Source organism: Eumetopias jubatus, unplaced genomic scaffold (genome assembly GCF_037043125.1).
Source record: "Eumetopias jubatus isolate StellerSeaLion01/CBP00866 unplaced genomic scaffold, mEumJub1_p1.0 scaffold_5, whole genome shotgun sequence".
Lineage (NCBI taxonomy): Eukaryota > Metazoa > Chordata > Mammalia > Carnivora > Otariidae > Eumetopias > Eumetopias jubatus.
In genome coordinates, this window is record NW_028274811.1 from 94070427 (window position 1) to 94093395 (window position 22969).

At 34.7% G+C, this 22969-nt stretch overlaps 1 protein-coding gene across 3 annotated transcripts in view; it reads right to left on the reverse strand.

Annotated features, from left to right (window-relative positions):
* Positions 1-22969, reverse strand: part of RANBP17 (RAN binding protein 17) — a 321533-nt gene that overhangs the window by 293627 nt on the left and 4937 nt on the right. For 2 of the 3 annotated variants that reach the window (XM_028102719.1, XM_028102718.1), the window contains exons 2-6: positions 19580-19726; positions 15975-16065; positions 7570-7736; positions 4281-4346; positions 651-755 (exon numbers count right to left, since the gene is read on the reverse strand). In XM_028102719.1, the coding sequence (XP_027958520.1) occupies positions 651-755; positions 4281-4346; positions 7570-7736; positions 15975-16065; positions 19580-19726 (576 nt within the window). Of the gene's footprint in view, positions 1-650; positions 756-4280; positions 4347-7569; positions 7737-15974; positions 16066-19579; positions 19727-22969 lie in introns of those variants that run through there. The other variant, XM_028102721.2, reaches the window with a different exon arrangement.

A 22969-nucleotide genomic window follows, 5' to 3' on the forward strand; every position in this document is an offset into this window, starting at 1 on the left:
CTGTTATTAACTATACCAGAGAACTGAAACAATTAGAAGCCGGTACTTAGTGGAACATACTTTAGGAAATGCTATACTACACCAATTAAAAAGCTTGAACAGCATGATGGAATCCCTATATTACAGGCAAACACAATATAATTATTAATTGTATTATCCCTAATGTTCAATAGGGCACCAAGTAGCAAATGAGAAAATAATATTTCCCAAAGAAATTATTAAAGTTAACTGTCTTGGCTCACCTATGAATAAATATCGATAATTGATGAATTAGGAAAACTTACTGTCATTTCATTGTTCATCTGCATCCCATTAAAATACAGGCAACTAAAATAAAGAAACTAAGTCTCAATTAGCTTCTGTAATAAATAATCTATAGTAGTAGCAGGAAGGCAATGAAACTACTACTTAAAGATGAGTTACTGAATTCCCTTTGGATTTTGTTTTATTGTATCTCTGGTAAATAAAAGTGAATTTTTTGGAACCTCTTACAGACTTGTGGAAATCTACTGTACTTAAATTAAGATTGTTCACAATAACTCTTTAAAAGGCAGAATGGGGGTTGGAGAAGGGGGATTTATTTGAAATTATTTTGAAACTTAAATTTCCTAAATACTCTAAGTAGGATACTGAATTATTAAATAACTTACCTCTTTTAGAAGAGAGCATGCTAGCACTAAAATGTCTTTGAGAGAACTGTCACGAAATGAGGTAGCTATTTTCCTGTGTTTTGCTGAAGGTCTAGAATAATCAACCTAAAAAGATCAAGATGAATTTATTTAACCAGACTTAGCAAATAGCAAAGCAAAAATTTACTAAGAAAAGGAATGGAAATAACGATTAAAGAAGCATCAAGTACAGAGTTAGGCAAGCTTTTAAAAATCTACTGGGTAAGTGCCTTGCTTAATGTTACTCAAAGAGTTAATGTCAGACCCATTGGCAGAACCCAAGTTTCTGGATTGGTTCAATTTACTGCTCTTTCTAATTATACCAATCCCAAAATTAAAAACCAGAACTGATCATACTTTCAGAGGCAATAGGAACACAGATTATAAAATCATAGATGGATCCTAAGACTATCAAACTCCTGTACCATGTACCATTTCACATTAGGCAATTAACAATTTCCCTGTTCTTCCTCCTGTAAAACAAGAATCCCTAAGATAATCTTCAAATTCTAACTCTCTGTGAATCAGTTAATAATCAATTACAGAAAAATTCTTCATACAAAAGTAGTATTTCTATATATACCAGCAACTTCATTGGTTCACAGATCCTTGGTGTTTTAAAAAGAAACCAAGGCAGAAATAATAAACAACCAGAAATCTTATTGTATAAGCAATAGTACATTCCCTCTGAATATTTATTAGTTATTGATTGATAACTGTTAAGAATAAATTTATGAAGAGTAGTTCTTGAGCCTCTAATCTAAAATGTGATATGGTCAAAACTATACTATTAATGCCATTAACAGTTCCATTTATCAACAGCAAACAGCAAACAAAGCTGAGGTCTAATACCCAAATGACTATTAACACCATGGGCTACAGTCGCTACCGCATTCCTTTTGCTCTTTTGTTAATGCTTATATATTTAAAAAAAAGCAGTGAGTTCAAAATTGATTATCTGATATTTCGTAAGCTCCATCATACAATTTAGACTATACTTAAATGTCGCATTTACTTATAGAAACATGAAACATAACAGAAGTGATTACAGAAAGTAGTTACTGGAATCTGTAACCAATATGTAAGATTCAAATCAGCATTTCCAGCATTCTTCCCTTCTTTTAAATCAAACTCTCTCTCTTACAGTATCTCCCTCAATACATAAAAACTTTTCCTTAATACAAATTAGTAATAGCATACAGGATTGCAATTGTGATTTATGAAGTACTTATCACATATTATTTCACTTACTTCTTAAAATAACCTGTGAGAAATACATTATCCTCTTCTTACATATAAAAATTAAAGTTTATAGGCATACGATCTTAGACCAACCTCTCATTACTACCCCATCTATAACACGAACAGAAGAACCTCTTACGGAGCACTTGTACATACTAGGCCCTGAGCTAGTAGCTTATCTAATCTTAATAAGATCCTGGAAGGTGTCATTCTCACTTTACAGACAGTAAGTCTGTAAATTTAAAGACATTCAAAAGTTTGTCCAAAGTAGTAAGCAATGGAGCTAAAATACAAATCCAAGTCTTATTTCAGTTATCTTCAAGGCCTATCTGCTTATTTTACTTGTTTTACTCATTGATACCCAGTTTTTTGAGAAGAGGAACCGTGCATCTATTGTCTACTGTACATCTATGCCTCTATAATGTAGATAAAGGATATTTTACTTCTTGATGATTTTACATTGAATATCCTCCAGGAACAGTAGAAACAATAGACTTGGCTTTGAAAAAAAACAAGATAATATATAATCCTCTTTTAGGAAACCTCAAGTTCAGATGTTTTTCTTAAAAAATACATCTTGTTATTGACATTACATGAATTTACCTGGCTCACATTTAACAATGATAGTATTCGATTTTCACTATGCATTGTAGATCTCCCTGCTGCCTGGCTCAGAAGTACTTACCAAATGCTTGTTCCAACAATAAATGCCATAAAATTAGACTAAGTAAAATGTGTCCACAAAAGCCATATACTTTTTACCATACAAACCAAAATCACACCAGACCTTGAAGCTTTTTTCAAAAACACTTGGTTATATACAAGATAAGCCTAGAACATCTTGTGCCAAAAAGTAAGAAAATACTCAAAGACCGGTGAGTGTCAAATGGACATGGAAGCTAGCCTGAAAGGGTTCCTACTGGCCAAATCTGGCAAAATGTGAGCATCAAAATATAACATTAGTAACAAATTATAATCTATTAAATAAAAAAAGAAGTCAGCAATCCATACTGATATAATAAACAAATAATAAATAAATTGAAAGTCTGATGAGGAATGGGTATTTTCAGTCTTAAATAGTTATTATTTACAAACGAGAAAAAATAAATCTACAATTAGAGAAGCCTGGTGGAGACCATCTTCATCAAGTAACCAAAGTAAACATCATCAGTAATGTAACAAATCAAATCATGTGCTTCCTGACGGGAGACAATGAGAAAACCACAGTATCATTTCTGTGATATTCCTAACCAATATGCATAATCTGAATCTAATAATAAAGAAACATGAGACAATCCCAAATTGAGGGACATTTCACAAAACTGGCCTGTAATTTTCACAAATGTTAAGGTCATGAAAAATGAGGGAAAGATTGAGGAATTTTTCCAGATCGATGGAGACTAATAAAACGTGTCAAATAAATGAGACGCACAATTCTAAACTGGTTCCTTTCTGGGACAAATGGATACTGGTAGACAACCATAAGGCGAGTAGAGGAGTCAGGGAGTGAGGTCTGTGATAAATTAAGGGATCACTTTAAATTTAAGAAAACCATCCAATAAAACTAGAAACATTCTCTAGTTCCTGACTGAACACAAGTTGGAAACACTTATTTTGGGTGATTTTTTTATGCACAGGAACTATACTGACACTCCAAAGGGAGTTGGCAAGTAGTCCAGGATATGCAAGCTCTTCATATTTATACACACACACACATACACACAAATGCAGGCTACTCAACATGACAACAGTTTTAAAATATAAACATTGCCTTTATGCCCCTTTACTTTAAACATTGTCCCACACAGAACCCAACTTCTGCTTTTGTTCTGTTTAGAACCCTGATAAGTACAAAAGTGACAGAAACAGGTGACAATGTGCTCAGCTGCTGAGCTCATAAAGGCACTGTTTGGGGGAAGCATAGCTTCTGGAAACTCTCCTTGTACAGAGCGAAAATCCATGCTAGCAAGTGGCCAAGTGCCAAGGGGCCTGTTCTTTGAGGAGTCCTGCTGTGTACTCACTGTTGAGAATCCATTCACCAAACTGCTTGTCTTTTATTATTTGTAAGCAAATACAGGTTTCTCTTCCTATAATTTATTTCTTATGGTTAGCGTATTACTATATATAGAGGATAAAAGGACAATTCACCAATTTTCATGGAGCAAGGACCGTGTCTAATTCCCTCTTCCTTGCAGTACTTTACACTATTGCTGTTACTTTCAATAACAATAAGTGTTCCAATACCCAATTATCCCACCAATAAAATACACAAAAGACTTGATTATTCAGTTTTATGCCACACAAACATTTTATATGAAAGAATTCAGCATTACTTAGCAAACTCCCGTCACTATTAGATGGAAGGCTTACCAGGTTCATTTCCTGAGTCAACTCGGAAAGGATTATTACTCCTATTATGCAGTGCTCCACAGTACCCTATGGAGAAAACAACCAAGTGTACCCTAAGTAGAGACATATAATTGGTTCTTGAGGTATAAACAAATAATTAAATAAATACTGAAACATCACATATTCTTAGTAATGTATCTACTAAAATATGTGGAAAAATCATTATGAGGTCTACAAAAGTAATGTCAAGTTCATTTTTTGAAGGATAAATTTAGGTACACACAGAGTGGCGTGGGAAAAAAGCATACCTAACTTAGAACTGCACAATACTATACAAAATGTTTACAGCACCTAGGACTTATAATAAACTAAACCGTAAAATACAAGAGTTGAATACTTCTCATGAGACTATGCATAAGACTGAACAAAAAATGCTTTTTAGTTCTATAAATTTGCTTGAAGGCTACTGAGATAGCTGAACTCAATAATGAATAAATTGCTTAGGAACGAATCTAAATCCCTCAATCTAATATCACATAAGATCACTTAGGCCCTTTTAATATTATTTAATAGTGCATGTGTATACATTTATTATGGTATCTAAAATAAAGGCATCTAAAGTGCCCAATGCACCAGGGTAAATAAATACATGACTATCAATATGGTATACAGTTTCATAGCCTCTATAATGTTTTAATTTAATCTCAAAAACTTCCTTCAACTCAAAATTCAGATTTTACATTCACCATTACTAACAAATCACCCTACTGCAAAATCACACTAGAAGTATAAAAATTAAAAATGTAATATCCAGGGGTGCCTGGGTAGCTCAGTCAGTTGAGTGTCCAACTCTTGATTTCAGCTCAGGTCATGATCTCAGGGTCATAAGATAGAGCCCCACGTCAGGCTCAGTGCTCAGCACAGTCTCCCTGAGATTCTCTCTCTCCCTCTGCCCCTCCCTCTCCCCCACCCACATGCTCACACTCTCTCTCACATAAATAAATCTTTTAAAAAAATAAAGTAACATTCAATTATAGTGTAATCATAAAAAAACACTAATAGAGATTACAAATTTTTCATGTCTTAATTTTATAGTTGGTCATTTCTTCTATTTATTATCTTAGGATAAAAAAATAAACAAAGGACACATCCCATAATTTTTGCATTTTAATTCTTTATGGCCATTCTCAACAATCTCAACTGTTTGAACTGAGCTACAGATTTCCTGTTACTGAAGCATCCATCCTCTGAGTACACCAGATCAATGCTCCTCAAAGTGCTGCTCCCTGACCACCTGCTGGTCATCTGCAAACTCAATGCTAATCTCAGAGTGGACTGGTACGGGCTCATGACGGAGGAGATAAAAGAGTTTGCACAAGACTATAAGCCAGCTAAGTCCCTACTAAGTACACTTAGTTCAGCTGGCATTTTTTTCATAGCAAGTCTTCCTCGGTGAAGGAAGCACCACATTGATTTACATTCTGCTCCTTATCTTGTTGTGAATCAGTAAATTGGATAGCACTGCCATGGAGGAGAGGAGGCTCTCCTGGGTATGTATGTAGAAAGGAAGCCCCTCAGTGTTTGTAGTGTGGCAGCAGTAAGACTGCAATAACAGAGAAAAGAAGATGTACAAAACTTCAGGCCATTAAAGATTTAGCAAATTTAAAATAATTTTTAGTACAAAATTCACAGAAGCTGCTAATACCCAAAAGAACCATGTAGGACTATATTTGAGTACTTAAACATTAAAGTCAGTTGCCTTTCTCATGATTCAAAGTTAGGTTAAGTCATACCCAGAAAACAAGTGCTTATTTTTGTGATACTTTGATACACTTTGAAGACAATACATTTTGTTTCTTCTGGTTTCACTAAAGCTCAGCTTAAGTTCAACTTACCAGTCCCTGGAAAGAGAGCTTAAGAAATGTTAACCAACAAGAATGACTTCATTTCATTCCATTTTCAACCTTAATTTTATTTTTAAAATAAGTCTGAAGTCTCTTCTTGCCTACACTAATGATTCTTGATGAGCTGTGTGTGATCTTAGTAAATGACAAGAGAGGGCTGCTATTTTGTTGGCCAAACTCTGGAGTGAGGAAGTCATTTGTCTCTGCATAAACTCTCCCACCGCCCCAGGGCTGCTCTCCTCAGGGCTAAAAATACGTTTATTCCTTATGAAGTTTTAGATGACCAAGTATTTGTTAGCCAGGGTTTTAACAACATGAATAAAAGAGAAGCAGCATAGTCTAGTGTTTCATATCCTGAGGTTTCTAGAATTGCACTACATGGTAGAGTTACATCTTACACAGGAATTTGCTGCATAAGAGATAAAAATCTCAGAAAGTCCAAATTGCCTCTAACTGCCAATAAACCAATACTGAACCATCTCTCAACCCAAACTGCCAGTTTTTCCTCAAAAACTGTAATAGATCACTGCTTCAACAGCACAGCACCAGCTAAAGTGCTTTTTTTTGCAATTAGGGATAACATCTATATGAAAAAATATGTATCTTTAAATATCTGAATCACAGTGAGCAAGGCAGGATGGTGATCCTAAGAGGCATGCAGAGACTGGAAATAGCAGATTTAAGTTTGCCACATCATACCTCAGGACACAGAATATTCTGTAGAATGGCAAGTGGAATCACCAGCTCAATGTATATGACTGTTCTCTTGCTTATTTTTCTTACTTTTTGCAGTTTAAATGCCTGAATTTGCGTAGGTTAAATGTGCATATGCTATAACTTGAATCATTTAAGTTAAAAATATCCCTGAGAAACTAGCATAGTCAACATGGTCTAATGCAACAGTTAAATATATGTATCTCTTAAGTTAGAAAACTTGCTGAAGTGCTTGATCCATGCTTTACTAGGTCACCATGCAACTTTATGCAATTCACCTAACTTTCCCCTAAGCCTCAGTTTTCTCATTTGCAAATGAGATTCACTTCACAGAGATGTAATGAGCATTACATCACATAGTACATGAAAAATATTAGATCCATTTTGTATATATGTAGTACATAGACATGCATGTTAGAAAGGACAGAATATGTATTTTTTGAAATTTTCTAATTTTTGTGTATTTTCTAACATTTTAATGTTCATTCTTCTGGTTTTGAACTTTTATAATGGCATGATGCTCATTTATTGGCAATAAAAAATAAAGGGCCCAGAGGATAAACAGTAAGTCATAATTAATATGGTACTGGTAGTCACAGAACAAACCATACAGCTTTAAGAAAAGTTTTCTAAGCCAAAAAAAAAAAAAAACCAACTAGTGATGTTCTAATAATGTAATAATTCCTTCTTACCTGAAGGAACTTCTTCACATCAGCAATAATTTCTCTGAAGACAAACTGGTCTTTCTGAACTTCAAACCATCCCAGCTTAGTGATTTTAGCAATGACTTGAATTAGAGCTTGGATAACAAAGGGTACCAGCTTGGGTTGTGATGCCACATAATTAAGAATGTAGTTTCCTGTAAGAAAATATTCTGTGATCATTGGAACTTTTCAGTAACATAATGTGAATCATGTGAAGAAAAACAGCTGGTAATTACACATTCTTTGACAAAAAGTTAATCCCTTTCTCTAAGATATATACTTATTTAAATAGTCATTTCTGCTGCAAGGCTTATTGGGAAAAAAGAAATTTGCTCCCCAATTCAATTTATATATTAGGGGATAATTTGAGTATAATGAGAACGTCAATTTTGTTTTTGCATGATTTCATGTAGAAAAAACTGCCATGTGAATACAGAAAACTGCAACCAGGCCAAATGAAGCAAACCATATGCAAGATGCATAGACCTCAAACACCTAGTAACTATCTCAGGTTCACCTTATATGTTATCAGCCTCACGCATCCTTATACTTTTCCAAACTATTTCAGATCACCTTCCTTCCATCACTTCATTATAACTCACAAACTGCAACCCTTCTGAAGTCTACACCCAAAAACACAATTCAGGTCTTTAAGATTAAATGCTTATTTATTCTACTACTTAAGTATTTCTTAACCATTTAAAATGTGTAAAACTCTACTAAACCTTTTATTAGATTTCTTTTTTTTAATGTGTCACTGACGAAGTGTCTGAGTTTTATTTCCATATCCCATTTCTCTCATGAGCCCTATGATTTTATTGCATAACAATGCACAGCACAGTCACTTCTACGGATGCATATATCTTATTATAGCAAAACTGACTGTACGCTATCCTGTTTAAGTGGCATAAAAAATACAAATAGTACAGTACAGTATGATAAAATAAGTATATAAGTTAGGAAAAGTACGAAAAGAATAGTAAATTAAAACTTGGAACAAAGTAGATATACCAAAATCATTATAAGTGGGTAGCTAAGTCAGCTATGAGCTTCCTAGTGGATTGAATAATTGGTAACAAATATGCCAGAAGTCTAACAGGAAAATAAAGGAAACAAATTTTAAAAGGGAAAAGATTCCATTTCTACTTTGGCCCCAAAGGCCAACATGCCATTAGGGAAAAGAGTGAAGAAAAGGTAAATTCTTCAATATTTAACTAAAAATAGCTTTAATGGAAATAGCTGTAGTGAGATTCTTGACATTAAAAAAAAAATTCTCATGACTCAACCTTAATTTTTATTAACATCAAGATTATATAGTTATGCAAATAAAAAAATTAAATCTTTTTTAAAAAGATTTTATTTATTTGAGAGGGAGAGAGACAGAGAGGAAAGGAGAGGGAGTACAGGTAGGGTGAGGGGCAGAGGGAGAAGGAGACTCCCCGCTGAGCAAGGTTCCATCCCAGGGACCTGGGATCATTACCGGAGCCAAACGCAGATGCTTAACCAACTGACCCACCCAGGCTCCCGAAATTAAATCTTTTTTAAAAAGCACAGATTTTCCTAGAATTAAGATAAATCTGAAAAAGGTTTCTCCTATGGATTACAGTAATATGGATATCCTAAGCTTCATTACTTGTAACATTTTATTTCAATAATGAAGATTAAGAAGATGACACTGCTTCTAGAATATATAAGAAAATCTGGTTTATTTACTTCAATTATTTTTACTATCTTGAAAAATTTTAACTTGGAGGGGATGTGGGAATCTGTATGTGGGTAATGATAACCTAGGAGGGTAATCTCAAAATAATAAAACAACCAAATGGGAGATAAACCAAGTTTGACATTTAAGGTATTTATCAATAACCACACCTTCCCAGACTGCCCAAGTAAAGACATTGGCTAATGAGTTTATTATCTAAGGCAGAAAAAAATTTAATAGACTATATTTTTATTTTAGCTGATTACTTTACATAAAATACTCATGTTAAGCTTTTTTACATGACTTTTAATATTTTTCCAGTGTAGTAAGTATCTATGATAAGGATCAAGTAAAACAATACCCATCTCATCATCACCAGGCGAAGATAACAGAGAAAAGCCATACCAAGAAGAAACTGAAATGCTCAAGACGACACTCAGGAGAATGAAATAAAACAGCTAAAAACACTCCCAGACAGAAGTTAACAGAAAGTTGCAAAGCTGCTCACTAGAGGCTCTTCGAGTGTTGAACCCTGTATAACAGTACTATTTAGCATTTACGATGCTTGTTAGAAGTGCTTCCCAGCAAATTCCTTATGTGGCTCTTATAGCAATGTGAAGATACTGCTATTATACTTTTATTACTATTATCTTGTTTCTTAGGTAAAAGGTCAAAGAAGTGAAATAACTTATCACAGCGGCCAAATTGGGCCTAAGTCGGGTTGTTCTGGTTTAAGTTTTTGTTTGTTTGTTGCTTTCAAATACTGGCCAAACCATATGTCTTAGTAGTTATAAGTAACTCAAAACTCTAAGTCCAAACTTGCAGTCTTTGGGAGTTTACCATCATTAGACTGATGTTTTTGGTATTATACATTATGGGATTTAATATTAAATACTTTTTTTTAAACTTTTTTTTTTTTTTTTACAGATTTTTATTTATTTATTACAGAATGAGAGAGAGAGAAAGCACATGAGATGCAGGGAGGGTCAGAGGGAGAAGCAGACTCCCTGCTGAGCAGGGAGCCCGATGCGGGACTCAATCCAGGGACTCCAGGATCATGACCTGAGCCGAAGGCAGTCGCTTAACCAACTGAGCCACCCAGGCGCCCCAATATTAAATACTTTTTAACTGATTTCAGGTAAAAAAAATATGCCACAAAATTTATAAGAAAACACACAAGAATCTAAAAAAAAAGGGGAAAGATTCAATCTCTACTTTGGTCCCCAAGGCTAGTATGTTATTTGAGAAAAAAGTGAAGGTAAATAACCTCAGTATTTAACTAAAAAATTTTTTGATGGAAATAACTCTCAAATTCTAAGGAAAAATTTGAGCTATAAGCTATGCCCAGAGATTAGCTTAGGACATATTTGAAAAGAAAGAACACATGGGACAAAAGAAACTATCACAAGAAGTCAAGGTAAGACCTATGAAGTGAGGATGTGGAGAACCTAAAACCTTCATGCATTGCTGGTGAGAATGCAAAGTGGTATAGGCACTTTGGAACTCAGTTTGGTGGTGGTTGTTTTTTTTTTTAAGATTTTATTTATTTATTTATTTATTTGCCAGACAGAGAGAGCATAAGCAGGGGGAGTGGGAGAGGGAGAAGCAGGCTGCCCACTGAGCAGGGAGTCCGACATGGGGCTCAATCCCAGGACCCTGAGATCATGACCCAAGCCAAAGGGCAGACACAACCGACTGAGCCACCCAGGCGCCCCTGGTGGCTCTTTAAAAGTTAAGCATAAACTTACTTATGACCCAGCAATTCCACTTCTAGGTATCTACCAAAAAGAAAAGAAAACATATGTCCACACAAAGACTTGTGTATCAATGTTCACTATAAGATTATTTATTGTGGCCAAAAAGGAGAAATAACCCAAATATCCATCAAGTAGTGAATGGATAACAAAATGTCATATATCTATACAATGGAATATTACTCTACAATAAAAAGGAACAAAATATTGATATATGCTACAACATTTTGCTAAGTGAAAGAAGCCAGATGCAAAAAGCTACATATGGTGTGATTGTATTTATATGAAATATCTACTAAAGGTGAATCTATAGAGGCAGAAAGCATCCTAGTGGTTGGCTGTATAGGAGCAGGACTAACTAAATAAGCATGAGGGATCTTTTGGGGGTGACAGAAATGTTCCACCATTGAATTGTGATGATGTTCACATAACACTGTAAATTTACTAGAAATCATTAATTGTACACTTCAAACTTTAAAACTTTATGGTATATAAATTACATCTCAAGCTGTCTGAAGGGAAGGAAGGAAAGGAGGGAAGTAAGGAGGACTGACTAATTTATATAGGTAATTAAACTTAAGCTACACTTTCATTTGAATAGACCAGAGAAACAAGATTAAAAAAGGCACCAAGGCAGAAATAACACGGCATGAGGGGAAGACCTTCTGGCACAACTACTAGGCTAGTACCAATGAACATACATGGTTACAAGAATGGTCCATCAATTACAAGCTCATAAAGGGACTTGAATACTAAGCTGAGGAAATGGTATTTAACTCATGAGCAATAGTAAGCCACTGCTAATTATACTAATAAGAGTAGAAAATAGTGTGGTGAATACAGAGAACTGGCAATAGAGTTAATGTTGGAAAATAATGAGATATGTAGTCTGGGACTACATCATGAAAAACTGAGGATTTTGAGGTGATCTAAAGGCAATGTGACTGTTGAAGCAATTACTCACATTTTCCACTTTAACTGACATGCCAATTATTCTACTTGACACATCAGATATGTCATGACAAACATTCTAATCTACTTTGCAGAAATAAGACCAGTAGGTTAAACCAAAGAAACTCATAAAGGGAACACATCATTTGTTGCTTGGAATTGTTTTCTAAGTTTCTACTTTTCTTTTTTCCAAATTTCCTTTAAAGCATGTTCCTCTTTTTATTTAAGTATTTATTTAAAAAAAATAAGTCAAAAAGACCATCTGACAATAGGCCTATATCTTTTAAATAAACTGAATCAGTAATTATTCTGTACCAGGCCCTGATGGGTTCACTGGTGGGTCCTACCAACATTTAAGGAAGAAATTATATCAATTATCTTCAATCTCCTCCAGAAGACAGAAGCAAGAGAATTCCTTCTAACCAACTCTATGAGGCCAGCACTATCCTAATAACAAAACCAGACAAAGATGTTATTAAGAAAAGAAACTACAGACCAATATCTCTCATCAACATAAAGAAAAGTCCTCAACAAATTATTAGCACATTGAATCTAACAATGCATAAAAAGAATTATATACCCCAACCAAGTGGGATTTCTCCCAGGTTATGCAGGTCTAGTTCAACATTTGAAAATCAATTAATGTTATCAAGAGAGGAAAGAAGAAAAATCACATGATCATATTATTAGATGCAGAAAAAGCATTTAAGAAAATCCAATGGCCATTTATAACTCTCAGCAGACTAGGAATAGAGGGGAACTTTCTCAACTTGAAAAAGAATGTTACAGAAAACCTAAAGCTGATGGATGAAACCAAAGAAGAACTAAATAAATGAAGAGAGATTTCATGTTCATGGGTAAGATGGCTCAACATTGTCAAGCTGTCGGTTCTTCCCAACCTGATCTGTAGATTCAACAGAATCCAAATCAAAATCCCAGTAAGTTATTTTGTAAACATTTACAAACTGATTCTAAAGCTTACATAGAGAGGCAAATGACCTAGAATACCCACCACAATACTGAAGGAGAAGAACAAAGCTGGAGGTCTGACACTACCCAGCTTCAAGATTTATTATAAAGCTACAGCACTCAAGACAATGCGGTACTGGTGAAAGAACAAATAGGTCAATGGAACAGAGCAAAGAGCCCAGAAAAAGACACACATGAATACAGTCAACTAATCTTTGACAAAGGGACAAAGGCAAAAAAGAATGAAGACAGTGTTTTCAACAAATGGTGCCAGAACACCTGGACACCCACATGCAAATAAACGAATCTAGACACAGACCTTACACTCTTCACAAAAATCAACTAGAAATGGATCTCAGTCCTAAATGTAAACCACAAAACTATAAAAACTCCTAGAAGACAACATAGGAAAAAAACCTAGATCATCTTGGGTTTGCAGTGACTTTTTGCACACAACAACAAAGGCACACTCCATGAAAAAAAGTGATAATTTGGACTCAGTTAAAATTTAAAACTTCTGCTCTGGGGCGCCTGGGTGGCTCAGTTGGTTGAGCGACTGCCTTCGGCTCAGGTCATGATCCTGGAGTCCCTGGATCAAGTCCCGCATCGGGCTCCCTGCTCTGCGGGGAGTCTGCTTCTCCCTCTGACCCTCCCCCCTCTCATGTGCTCTCTCTCTCAAATATATAAAATCTTTAAATAAATAAATAAATAAAACCTCTGCTCGGGAGAAACATCAAGAGAATGAGAAGACAAGCCACAGACTGGAAGAAAAACCTTTGCAAAAGACTAATCTGATAAAGGACTGCTATCTAAAATATACAAAAACTTAAAACTCAACAGTAAGAAAACAACCTGATTTAAAAATGGGCAAAAGACTTAGACACATCCTCAAAGAAAATATACAGATGGTAAATAAACGAATGAAAAGATATTCAATCATATGTCATCAGGGAACTGCAAATTCAAACAGTAAGATACTACTACACACCTACTAGAACAGCCCAAATTCAAAACATTGAAAATACCAAATGTTAGCAATAACGTGGAGCAACAGGAACTCTCATTCATTGCAGATGGGAATGCAAAATGGTACAGCCACTCTGGAAGACAGCATGATGATTCTTTACAGAATTAAACACACTCTTACCATACAATCTAGCAATCACTCTCCTTAGTATTTACCCAAATGAGTTGAACTTATGTCCACACAAAAATCTGCTTTAAGCTTTATTCATAATTGCCAAAACGTGGAAGAAATCAAGTAGGTGAATGAATAAATTGCAGTACATCCAGACAATAGCATATCATTTAGTGCTAAAAAGAAACAAGCTACCAAGCTGTGAAAAGACATGGGAGAAGGTTAAATGCATATTACTAAGTAAAAGAAGCCAATCTGAAAAGGCTACACATTGTATGAGTTCAACTACATGACATTCTGGAAAAGGCAAAACTATGCAAACAGTAAAAAAATCAATGGTTGTCAGAGGTTAGAGGGGAGGGAGGGATGAATAGGCGGCACACAGAGGATTTTTTGGGGGCAGTGAAACTATTCTGTAGACTATTATAATGGGGGATATATGTCCTTATACATTTATGCAACCCACAGAATGCATAATACCAACAGCAAACCCTAATATAAACTATGGACTTTGGGTAATGATCATGTGTCAAGGTAGGTTCATCAATTATATCTTATGTACCTCTGGTGCAGGACACTAATAATGGAGGAGGCTATACATGTGTGGGGGACAGAGGGTATGAGAACTCTACTTTCTGCTCAATTTTAAAAAACTGCTCTAAAAAAATGAAATCTATTTAAAGTGTGTGTGTGTATGTGTATGTGTGTGTTTTACATAAGTAAGTCAAATAAAATCACAATGTTTTATGTGTTAGTTTTATAATGTTTGGACTCTAATTTTTAAAACTGTAAATTTGTTTTGCTTCCTTAAGCACACAAGTCCATGAACACATGGATAAATCCTCCTCTAGGCTTTCTGCAGTCTATGATTCTGGGTCCTTAAAGAAAAGTATTAGTCAAATATATGAGGCAAATGACATGTCATTGTGTGATTTGATTGTTCAAAAATTGGGCTTAAAATCCATCATACATATACATTTTAATTCTTCTGATACACAAATACAAATAACATGAACCTTGAGTCTGGAGAGCATATATGAATCAACAGTTCATTTCTACTATGAACAAAGATAACTGAAAAAAAAAATCCCATAGCTCAATTATTAGACTTCTGTCCATATGAAAAGCAAACACATACATACAGATACACACACACACACACACACACACACACACACACAAATCTTAAAATACATTATTTCTGAAAAATATACTGCTACTTCATAGAATCAGTTTTCCAACTACACTAAGTTCCAAATACTATTCTTCCATATACACATTATCTTCCTAATAAGTAGGAACCTGCTTTTGATTTGACATGCATCCCAAATGATTTTGTATAGCATCCTGAGAAATAAATGGAGAGTTGACTTCTTTCCTATCGTTCAGTTGCAAATGAAGTTAAGACAATGGCTAAGAGCAAATCCACACAGGTTGTGTGGATTGGAATCACAGCTCTACTTTTGAGCTGTGTGATCTTGGGCACACTACAGAGCCTATCAAATCTAAAATGAGGATAATAAGAGCACCCACTTCATAATTGTGGTGATTAAAATGAGAGAGTACAAATCTTACCAACGGTACACACAATAAAATGCTAGTTATTTATTTATTAGTAAACTAAACAAATGCTTTTTTGCTTACACATCATTGTATAACACATCGCTGTTCATCACTAGATGGGTAAAGGAGACCTAACAACTCATCTTCAAAAAATAACAGAATTTTAAATAACTTGCATCCCTGTTAACAGTTTAACAAATTTAAAAGGAAAAAATTATTTTGAAGTGCAATGTTAAATAATGTAACATTGTGTGTCAACTATACTTCAATAAAAAATAAAGTGCAATTTCATAAAAAAGCATAATAAACCACTTACTGATATCTACCCTCTGTTCAACTGGCAAAGGACTGACTCGGCTAACAAGTTTTGAAAGACATGTTGCTGCAAGGAGCTGAGCATAGGAAGTCTGTAAAGAATAATAAATTTTATTTATTATTATCACAAATGAAATTAGAATCATCAAAACACTGACAGGAACTTTTCCTAAGCAACAATGGAAATTTTTCTGGTTTTCCAAGCTGGCAGATTTACAATGAATAAAGTATATATACAAATACACACATATATGTATACAATCTCTCTTAAGGGTTCAGTCATTGAGGAAGGTGTAGGTCACTTTTTCACACAGCAGCAAATAATCGAGAGAAAAAAATTATTTTGAGCAAGTTCAAATAAAATACTCTTACCATGTCTACACAGTCCTGTACATTCTGGCCTCTGATTATCTCTTCCAGTTCACCTGGTTCCACTCTTCACTACTGTCTGATCACAACAGCTTGTCTTTTAGCCCCTTTCAATGCCTTTCCCACCCTGACCTCCCCACTCCTTCAGATCCATGTCTTACTGTATTGTATCCTCTTTGGCCACAAATTGTCTTAACTTAATAGTATACTCAATCCATCAAAATTTGGTCCAGTTATCCACTATACCTCCAGTAATTTCTTGTAAAAATAGTCCTTCTTTCTTTTTTTTCTCTTGACTAGATGTCAGCAAACTAAGGCCCGTGGATCAAATCCTATCTGTTTTTGCAAGGTCCGTGGGGTATGAATGGTTTTTACTATTTTAAACAGTCGGGGGAAAATAAAAATAATATTTTGTGATATGTGAAAAATATATGAAATCGAAATTTCAGTGTCCATAAACACAGAACATAGCCATGATCATTCATTTATATATTGTCGATGGCTGCTTTCACGCTACGACAGCAGAGTTGAATAGTTGAGACAGACTGTATGTGGCACTCATTGCCTCCTGCTGCTGAATGCATTATAAATTGCAATAATATCGTTATAATTCCACAGCACCTAGAGTGCCATGGGTATTGCCATGACATGTACCTTTGATTATTACCAGTGCATAACCATCATGTCAAAACAAGATAAAAGCAGATTTCAAGTATCTAACTTTTAAGGCACAGCAGAGTTTGAATTATTGTTATTGAATTAGATAGCAGAGCAATGTGCTCTTTATGAAATAGCACTACAGCTGTCCTAAAAGACTATAATATATGTTGACAATATCAGACTAAGTATTCATGACAATGTTCCTAACTCACAGGAAATCAACAGTCAGAAAAAGTAGAAAATTCGAAGAGTATCTCATCTCAGTGGAATTTCCTCACAAAAATAAAATGGGACCGAGACCAAAGTTCTGAAGTGACTTGTTTGTTAGCCAAGCAAGGAAAGTCATTTACCAATGGAGAATTAATTAAAATCACCATTACTTTACTGTAGTAGTGAAATTATATATGCGGAGAAGATAAACCTCAAACTACTAGCCTTTCAATGAGAACAATGCTCAAAGAGCTGAAGACATGGAAGCAACATCAGAAGTCCATTTCAAATAAGGCAAATGATTTGGAGGTTCTCTTTAGTTCCTAACAAGCTGACAGATGTGCTAATTCTGCCTATTCTGTTACCAATATTATCCATTTATTCCAGAAGTCAATGATAAGTCTGAAGTGACTAAAGACCTCTATGAAGAGTCTATGTGGAACTTCAGGCCAGAAATATTTTCAAAGAAATTGAGAAAACACTAATTGTGTACAACCTGAAGCAGTATCTGCTAAGATGTGTCACAAGTGATGGTAAAAATATATGGAACAGAAAAGAGCTTAGTTGTACAAATTTACAAAGCTTATAAAAATATAAGAGTCTAAAACCTATGGTTATTATGTTCTTCATCAGTAGATACTCTGTAGTAAATTATGTGAGTCTACTATGTGTTAATGAATCAGTGGTGTTAATAGTAGACTTCAATTCACTTTTGTGAACTTATTCTCAGTTCTGTGAATTTCTGTCAGAAATATAAGCTGAAAGTCCTGACTTGCCCCACCACACCGTAGTTCAAAGCTTAGCAGTAGTAAAGTTTTATCGCAATTTTTTTTTTAGCTCGGGGCTGAGACTGAAATTTTTCTGAGAAGACCCACTATTGTTGAATACTAAATGGCTTTGAAAATTAGCTTTTGCTGCCAACTTGATAATGTAATTTAATGAATTCAACCTAAAGTTACAAAATTGCCTAAAAGGCAAACGAGTGCTTAGTACTTACATTACAAAACTTATAATTCAGTAAAGTCATTTCAATAATAACTAACACTTTTTCAATCACAACTAGTAGCGGCTTTATACACTTTCCACACCATCAAACGTTAAAACAAATAGCAAGATCTTTATTCCTGAGTATATTTTCTGAGCTCAAACTATACTTCCAGCAGCATTTTTCAGACCCCGATGCAAGTGCAAAGGAAATTTCCATATTTTAAAATCCATTTAACTGAGCAACTGAGGAGCTTCCACCTAACCTTCAATTGGATGTGATTAATTTGCAATGTAATGACATTCTGAAAGGCAAACATCATGAGAAGTTTCAACAGAATTCTATAAATGCCTTCTAAGTGATGAATATGCTTAATTAAAATCATATCTTATGGATTGATATCAATATTTCGCAATACCTATCTATGTGAAAAGACATTTTCAAAGATAAAATATAAAAAAATCTCACTACAGATGAGTATTAACACATGAACATTTACAATCAACATGGATGACAGAAATATTAACTTTGAACCCTAATTAGGTCAAATGTTATCTCCAAAAGAATAGTTTCATTCTTTTGACTATTAGATCTGTATTACAAAAAAACTATACTCAATTATTATACTTTTAAATTTCATAAACAAAACTTTATGGAAATTTGTTTTCTCTCTTCTTATAGATGTACTTACAAAATATCCTTGATTTAGCCTCTTGGCCTGCAAAGTCTAAACTATTTACAATCTGGCCCTTTACAAAAAATGTTTGTTGACCTCTGCTCTAGCCCCTACAATCTCCTACTATAGCAATACCATATCATTTTATAGCCATTTTTTACACAGTTATGCCTCCTCAACTAAACTATGAGTTTTTTAATGCATGTACATAAAGCAAGTAGGTAGTACTATACCTGGTTTTACATTTAAGTATTTGCTACATGACTACTGAGTGAATGGCTAAGTATCTCTAGGAGGGAGGCAGGCAAGAGGTAATCAGCATTCCTGTGAACCATTCCTTCATGTTTTAGAGTTAATTACAACCTGCCTCTCTTACCTGAAATTTTTTTTTAAAAAAAAGCTCTTAGTCAACTTTCTAAAAAATGTAACCTTTGCCCACCACTGACATGAGACATCAAAAGGGGTCAAGACGAATGAAGAAACTATTTCAGTTCACGCCTATTTCTACCTCTTGGGCTCTCTTCTAAAGTTTGCTTTCCAGGTTTTCCAATTCTTTCTATGATTAATCTCTTTGACAGTGAAATAAACTATAACAAAAAGATATGTGTAACATCTGTCAATTATCATTGCTAACCTACACAAATTCGTTAACACTGACATATATCTACTGATCTTTCATGGTTAATCACTGTTATCAAATACTTACTGTTCCTTGTTCTAATAAAAGTTGACATTTGCTGAGACATTCTGGGCTGTCAATAAGTTCCAGGAGTGCTTTCTCAGCCTCTATTCTTTGTGTAAGATCAGTCCCTATGTAGAGATGAGTACACAGCACTTCCAATTCAGCCAAGCTCTTGAGAAGAAAAAAAAAATTAACATTTTACTTGAGTGAAAGACAAAAATAAGGTATACATAATAATACAGGAACCGAGGGATGCAAATATCATGCCTGAATTCATCAATTCAATAAATACTTATTGAGCTACCACTACTTACTAGGGGTCACAGTGGTGAACTTAAAAAAGGCCTATCTCCTATCATCAAGTTATTTATTTATAAATTGACAGTACTGTAGTGGAAAAGTGAGAGTACAGAAAGAGAAGGACTTGCTTAATCCAAGGAGTTTAAAAGGCTTGCCTGAAGTAGTAACATTTATCCTAAAAGGGTGAGCCAGATGAAAAAAGACTAGACAGCAGTGCAGGCAGAGAAGTAGTGTTTACCAGGGCCCAGAACAGAGCGTAATCATTTTGAGGTATTAAAAGGTCAATGTCCCTGGTAGACAGCAAGGAGGAGATGCCAAACGAAGCTGAAGAGATAGGTGGGGGGAATTATCATGAGCAAGATGCAGACACTATGTCAATTACATTATTTCTCAAATTATAAGAATTTCAATGGTTCCATCCATAAAAAAGCAAAGATAATTATAAATATACACTGATTTGGGGCTTCTGAACTAATGACTCATAGTGCTGCAGGCAAACTCTGTCATGATTTTCAGGAACTATGACCTAACCCCATGTTATTTCTAGCAGTGTAATAACTGGTTATCATGTTGTAGGCTCCTCTTTTATAAGCACAAAGAATAATTCATTCTGTTTATAAATAAAATTTCATCTGAAGATATAAAACATGGATAATATCTGGGAAAAAAAATGAGATCAGCATTCTTGTTAGCTTAACACAATTTTTGTTAAAGGCCCTTGACTAAAACAAACTACTTCACTTTGAACTTGAATTAGAGAGAATTCTTTGGAGGACAAAAAAAAAAAAAAAAATGGCACAGATTTCAATATCAGGTAGTCATATGAAGGCAATGGGCTATTCCTAAAGAAATGCCATTTTTATCCTTTCTGGCCTGAATTTTTATGTGGCAGCCTTAGAGCTACACTAGTCCAAACATTCTCTCAAAAACATATATCTTTGCCTAACATGAATGCACACAAAACACTGAAATGAGACATCCTCTAGCTCCTTTATTTGTCTCACTTCTCTCTCCTTCTTAGCTCCTTTATGGCATTTTCCATTTTCTAACCAGGTCAGAGCCCAACATCCCAGACTTGGGAAATTTCTGCTAGAGTGAAAGATAAAGAGAAAGGTTTCAAATGAATAAATTAAGATAAAGGACCTCAAGTGCGACACATTTTAAACATTTCCCCCACCTAGACTGGCCCAACAAGCCCTCAGAGTACTGCTCCATAATGCTCATAATATTAAAATGCATAGAAAATTTATGGTTCATGAATACATATGAATTTCCATATTTTCTCCAAGGGTAAGAAATACAAAAATAGAAAGAGCTACCTTTTTCCCCCTCTCTTGACTCATGATCAACCTCAGAAGTCTTTTCCTTCATCTAATAAACTTGAAGGGCTGAATTTTAGAACTGTTAATACCCAGAATGATTTAATGATAAACTGATCCTGCTGTCAAGCATTCATCGAGGCCTAAGAGTCTCTGAAGAAGTAGATTTTGAATTCAAAGAGAATTGGGCCAGAAATAGTGACAAGACCTAACTGTTTAAAAGCAAAAGGCAGCAAAAAAGTTAAGACTCAAACCTATCTTTTGGTTTGTTTGGAGAATTAAATGAGTAAGGTCACGTGACTTCTGACACAGAGTATACCCTATGAAGGCTAGTTGTTTATTATTATTATGACTTAATAACATTGTAATGGGTCGAACTGTATCCCCCTAAAATATATGCCCAATTCCTAACCCTGGTACCTTTGAATGTGTCCTTATTTGGAAATAAAGGTAATTGCAAATCCCTAAATTAAGGATCTTAATGACACCATCCTGGATTTAGGGTGGGCCCTAAGTCTAATGACTCGTAAAAGAAAGGAGAAGTACATGTGAGATGCAGAGACACAGAGGTACACAAGGGAGAAGGTCATACGAAGAAGGAGGCAGAGACTACAATGATGAATCCACATGCCAAAGTACACCAAGGATTTACCAGCAGCCATCAGAAAGTAGGAGAAAGGCATGGGGCAGTTTCTCCCTCAAGGAGTCCAGAAGGAACCAATACTACTGACATATTAGTTTCAGACTTCTGGCCTTCATAACTGTAAGACAATAATATTCTGTTGCTTTAACCCACCCAGTTTGTGGTAATTTGTTACAATAGTACTAGGAACCTAATACAAATATTAATATTAATCAAGTCAGTGGTACTTAAGTAAACCTATTTGGAAAGATTCCAGAAAAGTTCTGGAGATTATTTTGTCTGTTTTGCTATACTGATTTAAAGAACCTCAACAAAGAACAAATGTAGAGTGAACTCAAACAGTATTGGTTTAAGTCAACAATATTACAAATTACCTTTTTCTTTCCAAAAGTATTTCAAAGTATTAACTGAAAGGCAGTGCAAGATAAAAAGGGAAGGATTTGAACTTTTTCTTAAGAAAGACTGAAAAAAAAGGTGGGGGCGGGAATCAAGTCATTCTTTCACTGTGATGATAATAATGAAACACATGCCAGGCATATCAAATCTTTTTAGAGAAAAGGATACACCCACAAAGATCCTTACTCTGGCGGAAAGGCATTATCTAAACATGTAAAACACTTAGACTCACAATGTGGTGAATGCTGACTGACCAAGCAATCTTCTGATTAGCATTGGACTTTCCAGAGAATCTATGAAGAAAGACTTTATTTTTCACAATGAATTGATAAATTTGCATCTTGGTTTTACACACTGATGTCTACGCATATGGTTAACATTAGAATGCCTTAGAGAAATGGATCCCTTCTCTATTTGCTGACAAATCAGGTTTGAGTTATTAAAGCTCCTGCAAGGCTTAATATCAATATTAGAAGCCCATAAAAATAACTAATAGGTAGAACAAGTAGAATTGGACATCACCTAACTCCCAAAGAATAACTATTAAATATAAACAGACAGCATCCAACTTCCATAGCATGAGACAATGACATAATTCTGCCTTAAAGATCTTCCAAGTTATTCTGAACTCATTTCTAGTCTTTGCATGTGACATACAATTAACCCCTAAGTGATGTGACTTCTTTCTATACAGTGATTCTCACACATGTATCCATCAATGGGTAGATGCTAAGTAAAACAAACAAACAAAAAAAA